Source organism: Mustela nigripes, chromosome 13 (assembly GCF_022355385.1).
Source record: "Mustela nigripes isolate SB6536 chromosome 13, MUSNIG.SB6536, whole genome shotgun sequence".
NCBI classification, from domain to species: domain Eukaryota; kingdom Metazoa; phylum Chordata; class Mammalia; order Carnivora; family Mustelidae; genus Mustela; species Mustela nigripes.
This window is the reverse complement of record NC_081569.1, coordinates 97,989,592-98,002,846: the sequence shown is the minus strand read 5'-3', so window position 1 is coordinate 98,002,846 and position 13,255 is coordinate 97,989,592. Positions and strand designations below refer to the sequence as shown.

The following is a 13,255-nucleotide window of genomic DNA, read 5'->3' as shown; positions in this document are numbered from 1 at the left end:
TTGTCTTTGTAATTTCCTGGAGAGATGGGCAGTTATGCCCAGGCTTGTAGGAGAAGAACTTTTGCATCAAGTACAATGGTAGTGGCTGCCAGTAATGGAAACCCCCGTATGGGAACTTAACTAAGTCAATTAACTAATTAATTGATTAATTGGTGATTAGTTAATTAACTAATTGAATTAACTACTTAATTTAAGTTAATATTCCCCATAGACAAGAAGCCTAGTGGTAGGAGACTTCAAGTGTTGTTTGGCTGCTCAAAGCTGCCCCTGGAACCCAGGCTGTTTCTTCTTCTACCCTTCCTCGCTTACTATGCTGGTCTTCTCAAGGAGAATCATAAGACTTCTGCCATAAAGTTGGGAACACAAGGGCAGAGGCTGCACCAGCCACACTGGTCTCAAGTGAGCAGAAAACCAAGAGCTTCCTCAGACTACTCTCCACCCCCAGCCAAGCTCCACTCCAGTCTCATCAATTAGCAATGTGTCTCTTTGCCACCCCAACAGGCAGGGAGGCTGGAGAAAAAGCAAGGTCTTACCTGCACCCTTGACCCCCCAGCAGAATTGCATCCCATGTGGACAGGACAGTGTGCGAAATTGGGAAGAGAGCCTGCCTTGATTTGGGAGTGGAGAGGAGTTGCGGCAACAGGGCTGTAATTGGAAGCCAAAAGGTGACCTTGGAGAGGAGGAATGTGATCGTGGCTTTTGTATCTGTCATTACACTGAAGTGGCCCCAGAGCATCACACCAGTGCTCTAACCCTTCCTTCCCTCCTCCTGTTCTTGACTCTCTATTCTTCCGGCCCCAGGCCCAAACCAAGAACACTTAAACCTAAATCATTTTGACAATTACAAAATCATCTAACTCACAGTTTTCTCTTAATTTCAAAATAAATAAATTATTGCTGAATTAATCAACAAATTAATGAGATGAGGGAATTCCAAGCAGATACAGCTGGTGAGGGCCTCTGCAATGGCCAGGAGTTGACCCTGCTTCAGAGGAGAAAGTTCTCAGGGGCCTGTGGAAAGGGTCTGGATGCTGTTAATACCAGAATCCTCATGTACAAATGTTGGCTAACTGTCCCAGGCTCTGACGAAAAGAATCTGAGGAGGCTGAGGACCCTTGGGTCTTGGATTGAAATGACTCTGTACAACCTCGTTGCTACTTCCTGTGATTACAGCTCCATGGTTTCCTTCTTTATCTTTGCAGAGCCAGCTCTCCCAGGCGCTGAACGGGCTGTCAGACAGGGCCAAAGAAGCCAAGGAGTTTCTGGTGCAGCTCCGCAACATGGTCCAGCAGATCCAGGTATCGGCAGCACCTGAGACAGAAAGCAAACCCCATGGGTTCAGATATTGCTTCATCATGGGGAAGTTTGTTTGTTTCTTCTACTTATCTGTGTTGTGGGGGAAATTCCAATTATTTTTCTGCTCTGTCTCTTCGAAAACAAGCAAATGTACAGACCAATTTCAAATGTACTCCCTTCTTAAGGTGGTTATATTTTGCCAACAAGCCAGCTACAACAACCTGGTTTTCCAAATAGTTCCTGTCCTTGGCACTGAGGTCCTAATTCTCTACTACTCTGGATTTAGAAAGAGGCCTTTGTGTGAAGTTGGAGTCATAATTGTTTAGTTTTTTAAACTCTCCAGGCTCCCAAAACATCTTGCCATAAGTGTATCTTATCCGATGGTTTCCCTTTCCTTTCTTCCCTTCCCTCCTTCTCTCTGTCCTTCCTTCCTGCTTATAGTAATGCTTCTTCTCCACTTAGATGCTTAAATATTTTCCAAACAAGATCCCCCATGGTAGCTATAATTTCAGATTGCTCTACTTGGACATGACCCACATATCAGCTGGCATTTGAGAGTTTGTGAATTCTCCACTATTGCCAAAGGAAAGAAGCCATAAACTACATGAGATGCTTAAGTAATGACCTTCTGCTCTGTTTACTGTTCTTATGTTTTGAGGTTGCCTCACAGAAATAACCTTCGCTCTGGCCTCTAGTAAATTGCTTTCTGAGTTAATATTTAACCCATGTCAAGGTAGAAATATCTTTTTAAATGTAAGCTAGTCTTTCAAAGCATCTCACACTGATTTCCTCACCCTTTTTTGCATGCATGCTCATGTTAAAACTTTGATTGCCTAACAACCTAATACCCATACACTTCCTTCTGTTTTCCAGAGCAACAGAGGTTATCAGTCAGTCCCTCCTTTGCTTTTGCCTCTGCACCCCACCTCTTCATCAGAGCAAAGCTTTCTTTCTGCTCTACATCAGAACCTGCAAGAAGGCTGCACTTATCCTCCCAATGTTATCCTGCATGGGACATGGAGAGCTCTTAAATGATGTTTTCTATAGGACTTCTTTGAGTACTCAAAAGCAATTGTCATGAAAGCTGAAATTTCATATGTAGATGTCATTGCTGTAGCAATTACTAATGCACACCTTAAATGAAAAAGGACTTGCATTTGAGAAGTTATCAGATACCTATCAGTATGTCCTCATATTAAGAGACACAGTTCTTTTTGACTTTGGGAATAAATTAAAATTTGATAGGCTAAGCTGTTCTTTCCTTGCCAGCAAAAGCTTACAGTTGACCCAGTTGGATGCTATTTTTTCAGTGCTATTTGTGTATATGTGAGTATTCATCTTTCATTTGCTATAAATTACAATTGTTTTGCAGATTATGGTTTCGCTCTCAAAATTACATATGTAACTTATTGAAAGGATGATTGTTCATGAATGCTTATGAATTGGGAGAGAGCTGCTTGAAAAAAATGTCGACAGCTTGTATAGGTTTAAATAAAAAATAGTTAGATCTGGCATTCAATTTAAACATCATGAAGAAGCCATAATTCATTTAGAACATGGTTTACTTTCTCCAAAAAGCGGTTGGTTCATGGCTTGACTTTTACAGCTGGGTGATGCCTGTTATATATACTCATTGTTCTTGACGCCCTATGTGCACTAACTATTTGCCTTCTTTAATGAAAGGAGCAAGTACTTTTGGCCATGATTATTCTTTAAACTTCTATTGTCATTGGACTATTGTTTAATATTGAAGACCACTGCTGTCCTCTTTCTTCTCTCTCCTCTTGAATTTAATAGTTCTTTAACTCTCATGCCTCCACCATACCCAACACGTTCAGGCAGCCAACCTCTCCAAATGCCACCTTCCACCATCCATAAGTGGACATACGCCAGCTCTCAGAAGGATTTATGTTCAACTCTAACTTTATGTTCAACAAACTAAGCTTTATTTTACACAATATAATGTGAACCGTGAAGATGATTTCCTTTTGATAAAAATAAATTTATTAAGTACTATTTATACTTTTCAATGTAAAATTCAAGGGAACACTACCACTGTGGAGTGAAATTTATCCAGTTACTTAAAAAAATGCCAAATGTGCATTGTAGACAGAGTTCCTTTCCATCTCCTTCGGCAGGGATTTCCATCACACAAATGGACAGGGGAGCTCTGTTTTTTTCTGGCAGCCCAAGGAGCCCAGGTACTCTGGGACTAAGACATGTGCTCTCTCACACAGGAGAACAGTGTGGAGTTTGAGGCTTGCCTGGTGGCCCAATGTGATGCCCTCATCGACGCCCTCAACAGAAGGAAAGCCCAGCTGCTTGCACGTGTCAACAAGGAGCATGAGCACAAGCTGAAGGTAAGTGCTGTGCTGGGGGGAGGGCAGAAAGCTGAGGAGCCCAAGCTCCCAGGGCCAGGCTGGACAGGCCAGATGAGTAGGCCAGATACCCACAGTCTTGGGTGGCCAGTGGCCCGGAGGGCAGGCAGCCAGCATCCCTTTATTCACCATGAACACCCTTATTTACCTGACTGATGTTTATTGAGTGACTCCCCAAGAATTGCTCTGGGTATAGATATAATTAGGTAAATAAAAATTACTGCCCTCATGAGGCTTATATTCCACCAGAAGGGATAAACATTAAGCAAGAAAGTAAAATATGCAGTATTTAGTAACAGGCACTGAGAAAAATAATAAGGAATAGAGAAAGGGAATGTGCAACTGGACAGCTGCTTGGATTTTTGTCATCACACTGTGAAATCAATTGATTACAAGTCTGCCCCCATTGGCAAAAACATTGGTCCTCTTAGAGACATCTGATACCCCATCCATTGCCCCTTTAGAGCAGGGCAACAAGATGTGAGAGCAGGCTGAAGAAATGGGAAGGACCCAGCAGGAGGGAGCTCAGAAGCAGGCAGTCAGAGAGGTCCACATGCTCTGCCATAAGCCCCAGGGTAGCTACCAGTAGGAGGAGGATAAGGGGTATGCAGTGCTGGTCTGATGAGGGCAGAGGGAGAGGTGAGGTCTGACTATAGCCTCTCTAGTGCAGTTAGGCAGTCAACATCAGAGAGCTTAGATAGTGGGCAGCAGAGAACGTATACAACCTCAGGGGAGCTTGTGAAAGGCCCCATAAGCATCAGGAGATTTGAACAGGCTGTAGTCGCTGAAGAACAGGGAAAGGCCCCATTTCTAAACGAATGGGATTCCAGTAGGAGGACCAAAGAAGAGTTTCAAAATGAAGAAATAAGAGAACACAGCTTATAAGATTTGGGGCTCAAGGTTGGTGGCGGGGAAGCTTCAGGTTGGGCCAGTACCCATCTTGTGGTAACCAGAAACAAGACAATAAACTAGTTGCTAACTAGGGCACGAGTCCTGGGCAAGACCCATGGTAAGACTGGCAATGCTGGGCCCTGAGCGGCAGAATCACCAACCTTCCAACTTTACTCTGTGCTTCAGCCACACACCGGGACCACAAGCTCTGGGGTGGGGGTGGGGGTGGGGGGGCGGTCGCTGCTAGAAGGCAGGGGGCCAAATGGCCAGATACAGAACAACCGCTCCCCAGGGAAGCTTAACAGTTTTCTCCAACAGTTAGAAAACCCCAATCTAGCTTCCTCTTCTATGAGGCTCCCTCTTCCACAGCCCACCTGCTGCAAAATACAGAGCATGTGGCTGGAATAGAAACCTTTCTCCCCTGCCTCAGGTGTCCCTCTGAAAGGACTTGTGGAACTGCACCAGGCAGGAGGCAGAGCTGGGATAACAAGGTCCAAGCCTGGAAGAACTCCTGGGGGCCATGCCACGTGATGAAGCTTATTGGCCTGACACCCTCTGGGGCTCCATCAGGGCCACGGCTCTCTGAACAGTCCTGACAAGGCAGCTGCAGTGCCCTTTTATCAAGGAGAGGCACAGCAGATGCCTTGATAAAGAAAATGGCATGGCTTGAAGTTAAATCTGAAGCAGGAGTTGGGAAAGGAAAGTGCACAGGGCTCTAACGTTCCTAGAACATCAGCCTGTTGGTTTGGACAGGAAGCCAAGGCCGGCGATGGTAACACTCCTTCTAGAGATGCCATTACTGTTTCTTAGTGGTGCGTCTAATTTGGAAAATCCTCTTAGGCTCATGTTAGAACAAACTCAAACCTGTTTCCATCACCTGCTCTAACATTTACTAAGCCCTTCATTTCATACCCTTCAGAAACCTAGATCCTTTTTGGTTATGGTGGAGGAGCTCAAATATCACTTGAATCCCATAGAGCTCTCTAAAGGAAAACCCCAGCTGTCTGCAGGAAATGAGCTGGATGGCTGGATTTTCCCTCTAAATAGTAGACCAACCATTTTTGTATGTAGTCACCAAGTGTTAACTTTTCCTCAGTAGAAATCTCTTTTTTAAGTTGTTGCAGGCACTTTCTTGGTATCTTTAAACCATTTGTGATCAATCTCACAGGGCCTATGGTGGCCACTGCAGGTTTTCTACCTGGGAGAGCCAGAAGGGCAGTGATCTGGACCGAAAAGGGAATCACAGATTGAGAAAGCATCATTTATGCATATCAAACAGCAGCAGAGGGGCAGGAGAGCCCCATGAGCCCCTGCTGCCCCTGTGGGATGGGACTGTATGAAAATCCATTGAGGGTTGTGCCGGGGACACACAGAGAGAGAGATCCCTCAGGAACAGCTGCTGCTCATTGCCCAGGCTCCACGTGGGGCAACAGTCTGTCCGTCCAGGTGACCCGCCCCAGCGGGACACATGGATGCACCTGGGGCCGCTGAGCAGAGGCAGCTGCCTGCTCTCATGTCGCCCTGCCCCGCGTGGAGTGTGCTGCCCCAAGTGGAGTGTCCTGCCCCAGATCCCGAAGGGCCGAGGAAACAAGAGGCAGGTGGCTGGTTGTCCCCCATGGCAGCAAAGCTGTTCTGTGAGCGATTTGTTTCTCCGCCGTTTTCAGCAGATTGTATGTCACTGCTAAAAACCGCCAGCAGCGCCAACACCGGGACCATGGACGCCAGCCTCCGAATCTCCCTCCCTCTGCTTTTCTCTTCCTGCCATTCCCCTTTCTTGTCATTTCTGTTGCTACTCAGATCTGTGAGAAAAGACTGGCCTTTTATAGACAGCCCTCGCCAAGCACAGTACTTCTTTCTGTCTTTGTTGGCCGACCCATCACTCACACTTGGGCAGGGATAATCTTATGGTCTTCCGCTCCCCTTTGGCAGAGTTCTCTAGGGGCCTGCTTTTCACTGACAAAGAGGAGAGTTGTGTGTGTACTTTTCTGGCAACTTTCTCTTCTTGAGCAATCCAAAAGGCCTGGGATGCTGGAAAGGGAGTATGTATAAAGAGTCTTTATGATCTCCTCAGGCCCCTCTCTGAAAGCACTCATTGCTGGAGCAGATTGGATGGTTCTGGTTCTGAGACAAGCCAGAGCTGAGAGGTGAAGAGCCCAGCTTCTGTGTCACAGAGAAGGGGGTGGGAGGACACACTTCCTCACTTACTAGGTCTCCAACTGTGAGCAAGTCTCTGGCTCAGTTACTTTCACCTGCGGGTAAAATCAGCCAGGAGCAGTGGTCACCTCACAGAGCATTGCCCAGCACTTCCGGCAGTCCTTGGGAAATGTTGTTAGACCTGAGAGGATGCCTAGAAATGTGCTGGCACCCAGCATATTAAAAAAGTGCTCCTAAGGGGCACCTGGGTGGCTCAGTGGGTTAAAAAAGTGCTCCTAGGGACTTAAGGTCCATAATACCAGAGTATGTCATGTAGAAATCGTCTATACACAGGTGTGATTGTCTCTGAAACTAGGAAAGTAGCTTGTGTTTTTAACTGATCATCCTATGAAATGGTTCACGAAGTTTGGTGAGCTCTTTTTAAAATAGTAAACAAACAAACAAACAAACAAAGGCTTGGAGACATATGTAGGCAGCTGTGACCATATTTTAGGAATATTTGAAATATAAATTTTGTTTAATATTATTCTGTGGTTTGAAAAAAAAACACTGGGAGACAAATATCTAGTTTTGGGATGTGGTAAACTAATCAAATGTCAGAAAGCTACTGAAGGGGAAAAAATGCTTTCAAGTTTTGAAGAAATACTACTGATTCGTGTTTGGGACAACATGGGCAAAATCCCCATAATAAGCACTGTAAACCCAATCCCCTGGTGTCTTGTTTGAACTGTATGGTTTGTGACCATTCTTCCTGGGCCTTCCTGATCTGAGTAAGGCCTTAAAATATCCTCATAGGGAATTTGTGACAACACTTAAATGTGCCATTAATGAGATCCGTGTTTTTCTCACAAAACTTACAAACTTACAAATGAAAAGAATGATTTTTATTTATGTAACACTCAGAATTTGAAATAATTCTACAACCATCTTAAATGCATATTTGTTCCAATATTTTAGAGTAAATTCATATGTTGAATAGTACAAGGTGACAGGGGTCTTCTTGGTTACCTTTCAATTCTAAGATTTTCTGGAAGAAAAAAGTTATATTTAAAAACTTCTGAAAAAATTTAATCTTTAATTTCCACGTGTGGGTGGCCAATGAATGTACCAACAAAATTATCCAGTGAGAATGCTAAAAGAAAATGATAAAGTTTGCTGTTTCTTATAACATTTCATCTTTACAGATGACCTCCACATCCAATTGTAACCATATACAAAATGTTTGACTTTGAATCCAAGTATATTGTTGGGTTTTGTTAGAATTGTTATCATTATTAGCATCATTGTCTTTATTATTATTATTTACCATGTATTGCCTGTTGTGTTTCCAATATGTTTATTTAGAAAAACGAATTATATGGTCATTTCATTCAGAGTACAGATTTGCACTAGGGACGTTATTGGCTTGTCAAATTGCTTCCTTAGGCTATTTTGCCATTGCTTCAAAACAGGCTAGTAATCCTTTGACTTAGATTGGGCTGGGAGATGGGAAAGAAAGAAAGAAAGAGAAAAGAAAGAAAGAAAGAAAGAAAGAAAGAAAGAAAGAAAGAAAAGAAAGGAAAGGAAGGAACAAAGAAAAAGAAAGGGGGAGGGAGGAAGACAGGAAAGGAAGGGAGGGAGGGAGGAAAGAGGGAAGGAAGGAGAAAAGAGGAAGGGAAGAAGGAAGGCAAAGAAAGGGAAAGGAAAGGGAAAGAGAAGGAAAGGAAAGAAAATGAAAAAAAGGAAGAAAGATGGATGGAGAAAGGGTGGAAGACAGACCTACCCAAGCTCACAAAACTTTTGTAAGTAATTAGATAGGATTTGACAGGCTACAGCCCTTACTAGAAAGAATAAGCAACAAATTTATGCCAATAATCAGCTCAATCCCAATAAAACAACTGGCAACAAATTCTATAAGTCCATTACAATGAAGACATTTGGAAATATTAAGCACACTGGAACACTTGAAGCTTTGACTGCCCTTGGGGGGACCAACTCTAAAATTTGAACCACAATTATTATTGATTATAAGGCTATATCATTAATGGGGAATTCATTTAGCAAATGCTGTGATTCCCTGCTACTTACCACATAGGAACAAAAGTCATAGAGGGACTGTACGCAAGGATCCTATGGGATCACCAGGATGCCACCACACACAGCTGGAGCTCACCAAAGTTAGGGGACACTCTTCTGAACACTCATTACCCACTTTGGCAATGTCAATGGAGGGCAGTCACAGATCTTTAACATCTTAACTCAGACATGAATGACATTCCTTACCTCCAGAGGGCACTAAACACACACTTTGAATATGGGCGAGTCATCTACTGTGTCTCCCTGCACCTTACAGCCTACAAAATACCATGCTGTATGTATCACTTTAACCACAGCCCACCATAAACAGTAAATGTTCTCCTGTGTGGGTGGGACCCACCAATATGTGTATCTTTCCAAGCGACTTGTATTCCTTCATTAACTTCTTTGTACAGGGATGTAGTATTCTACATTCTAAGAGTGGGTTTTGCATATTCCACTCAAAGTTTATTGATAAGGCTATGGGTGGCATTCACACTTTTGAAATAGAAAGTTCAGTTTTTCTGTTAAAAACTCAAGCCTTCCTCAAAACAGGTACATATTTTATTTATTTAATAGGGCTAAATTATCCTTTTCTTGATTAGAACTCAAAGCCTCAAAACTGGTCTTTGAAATGAGTAGTTGCTATGTGGGTAAATTAATGACATTAGCACAGAGAGTGGTATCAAGAGAAGGGGGAAATATTTTTTATAATCATGTGGGAGAATGGTGGCATGTGAGAAAGTGAAGATGCTCTTCCTTAATTTAAATGCCTCTAAGTTTCAGTGAATATAATGATAATATAGGAGATAATATCCTAATCTAGGGGGAAAAAAAGAAAATTTGTTATTTTACGAGACAAATCTCATGGACAAAGCACTTCACTTGTAACTCACAAATGAGTCCATTCCAAGCATTAGTTGGTCATCTTGCTTTAGGAATGATGCTACATGTAGAAACTCCTCCCACTGATCAAAAGAACCTGTGAAGAATAAATTCTTCAGGCTTGCATCTTGAGATTACTTGTACCTTACATATAAAAAAAGGATTACCTTATATTTAGGAGAAACTGTTTTTTTTTTAATATTTTATTTATTCATTTGACAGAGATCACAAGTAGGCAGAGAGGCAGGCAGAGAGAGAGGAGGAAGCAGGCTCCCCGCTGAGCAGGGAGCCCGACACGGGGCTCGATCCCAGGACTCTGAGATCATGACCTGAGCAGAGGCTTTAAGGCACTGAGCCACCCAGGCGCCCCTAGGAGAAACTGTTTTAAGCTGTGATGGGAAGTTTTATATTATATTTAGGAAAGAATTTCTCAGAATAGAAAAGAGAGAAGTGTTTACTTAGACTAAAAATTCATTAGTGGTATCCCTGCAGACCCCATGATGAGTGAAAAAATAGTATGAGTGAAAGTATTTATTAAAAAGAATAAACACAGAAAATAAAGAGCCACACACACGTAAGATAGAGAGGTGAATGGAGGCAGAGAAAGGGTGTCAAAGTCAAATTGGATAAAATAATGAAATTCACTTTAATTAACTTCAGTTCTCACTGCTGGTTGTGTTACATGAGCTGTGCCAGAGGGAAGAGATTGGTCTACTAGAGATGGGATGGGAAATGTAGTTGTGGACAGAAAGAACAAAATTTTACACATAAGCTATCATGGGTTACTCTATGCTACTGAAAAAATTTGAGCACTCAGAGGAACACGCCAGTCTATTCTCAAATTCATTTTTTCTGAATAGGTGTCTGTGACACATCTTGACCCAAAGAATAACCTTAATAAATTTGCCACTTAACAAAATAAAAACATTCAAGTGATCAATAGGACTTGCCATCCTGAACAGATGGGGACTGCTAATAAGATTGTGAAAGCCTTCTCTGAAACTATAAACTAAAGATTAATTCATTGTCCCCAGAGAGCTGGTTCAGGCCATAATGCAGATGAAAGCAGGGAGATTTTTTTTTCCCAGTCCCTATTTGTGTCACTCTTGCAACTTGCACATTTCCTTCCTAAGAAAAGGAAGTCATCACTAGCCAGCTGCAAACATGGTGCCAACCGTTTCTCCGGAGCATCAGAGCAACTGCAGAGAAATGTAGACCTCAAAGGAAAAGTGACCTGGCCTAGCTTCCTAGGAATTGTTTTCCATAGAAAATATAACGTGAGATAAATAATAATAGTAGTAGAAATAACACAGAATGAAGAAGGGAACAAGTAAGAGAGCTGATGCAAACATTCAACTAGAGAAAATATATTTATACTCTTAAAAGATCTAATTATTTGGCTGATTTCATAGGATGGGAAATCTTGCCAAATTAATTCAGAAACTAGATGTCAATTACAATACACCCAAAAGTGCTGCTTCTGGGAACCCTGTAGTTTAATTTTTAGTAGTGATTTTTATCACAGGCTAATGGGATCATTGTGAAATGGTTGATTAAAATGTAAAAAGATGGGCCAAATGCATTGTTGTAACAGTGGGAGTTGAGAACCAGGAACTCAGGGATATTGAGTTATCCCAAGAAGATTGAACCATGGAATACAATGGCAAACCCTCACTGAAATGCACCAACTCTTCACTACAGTGAAACTTCTTAAGATTAGCTGGAGAGCCCTGACATTCAAGACAGCTCCTTCAGCATCAAATAAATCTTGCTTTAGAAGGAAATGTATAGAGGCAGATGTAGAATTTTATGAGGCCTGATTATCATATGTATTTCAGTACATTTAGGTCATAAAATTATCATTGATCTGTATGCTCTGGAAAATAAACACAACAATTCAAGTCTATTTGGCCTCAGCAGACTCAATTTGGGTTACAATGCCCAGTGCAGACTTGCACACCACTCAGTTAGGTATGCACAGTCTTAGGACAGATGCCCTTTGGATAGTGATTGGCCACTGCTGAGGCTTCTGCTGTCTAGAAGCATTCATGCACTGGCTACCAAAATGTCAACACATTTTCTGGGAACAATTTAGTTATACCTAAAATGGCAGACAGAAGTAGCATATTAGCAGTAGGTCACCTGTCCTGGATTTTTTTTTTAATACTTTTGGGTGTTTTGTGTTTTTTCTCCCTGTAAGAAGCAAAAACTTAATCTTCCTGTTTGTTTTTTATTAAAAAAATAAAATAAAATAATTTGCATTCCATGAGCCCAGACCAACAGATAGGGTGATGGTTTGACAGAATACTAGATGCCAGAGAAAATAAGTCTATCACTGAATTTTAAATTTGGTCTCACCTCTCCCCGGCAAAATCTCAGAAATGATCTTCACATCAAAGTTGATTTCTTTCACCAGTTCTGATATGCAGATTTCAAACCCTACACTTTATTTTTATTTTTATTTTATTAAAAGTGAAAAAGTGGGAACAAATCATCTGTCAAAAAATTAGGAAACTCTATAGAGCAAAAACAATCATGTAAAAGGACAAAACTAGAGTTCTCATACTTCCTGATTATATAACTTACTGCAAATCTACAATAATGAAAACAGTATGATTTTGACAAGGGTGGCAAGACTAGGCAATGGGGAAAGACAGTTTTACAACAAATGACACCAGAAAAACTGGCTATCCACATGCCAAAGAAAGAAGTTGGACCATTACCTAACACCATACACAAAAATTAACTCAAAATGGACCAAAGACCTAAATGTAAGAACTGAAAATATAAAACTCTTAGATGAAAACACTAATGTTTCAAATGGGCAAATGCTTCCCAACACTGGATTTGGCAATGATTTCTTGGATATTGCACCAGAGGCACAGGCAACAAAGGAAAAGGTAGACAAATTGGACTTCATGCAAATTTATAAATTTTGTGCGTCAAAAGCAAAAAAACAACCCAGTTAAAAAATAGGCAAAGGACTTGAATAGACATTTCTCCATGGGAGATATACAAATGGCCAATAAGCATATGAAAAGATGCTCAGCATCACTAGTCATTAGGGAAATGCAAATCAAAACCACAATGAGATACCACTTCACATCCATTAGGGTGGCTATTATTATTTTTTTTAAAAGATAGTAATAAGTGTTGGTGAGAATATGGAGAAATTGGAACCCTTGTGCATTGCTAATGAGAATATTAAATGGTACAGCTGCTATGGAAAACAGTATGATGATTCTCAAAAAAAACTAAAATAGAATTAGCATATGATCCAGCAATTCTACTTCAGGACATATACCCAAAATAAGTGAAACAGGGACTTTCAGATATTTGTATACCCATGGTCATAACAGCTTTATTCATAAGAGCCAAAGGTAGAAGTAACCCAAGCATCCATCAATGATTGAATGGATAAACAAAATGTGGTATGTACCTACAATGAAATATTATTCAGGAAATTCGGGATGTCTGGGTGGCTCAGTCAGTTTAAGTGTCCAACTCTTGGTTTCAGCTTGGGTTGCAATCACAGACCCTGCATTGAGCTCTGTGCTGAGCGTGGAGTCTGCTTGAGTTTCACTCTCCCTCCTCCT

The 13,255-nt window shown here is 41.6% G+C and overlaps 1 protein-coding gene across 12 annotated transcripts in view; it reads left to right on the top strand.

Annotated features, from left to right (window-relative positions):
- TRIM9 (tripartite motif containing 9) overlaps positions 1-13,255 on the top strand; it is a 108,149-nt gene that overhangs the window by 59,555 nt on the left and 35,339 nt on the right. For all 12 annotated transcript variants that reach the window (XM_059373189.1, XM_059373188.1, XM_059373187.1 and 9 more), the window contains exons 2-3: positions 1,203-1,298; positions 3,534-3,656. In XM_059373189.1, the coding sequence (XP_059229172.1) occupies positions 1,203-1,298; positions 3,534-3,656 (219 nt within the window). The remainder of the gene's footprint in view (positions 1-1,202; positions 1,299-3,533; positions 3,657-13,255) is intronic.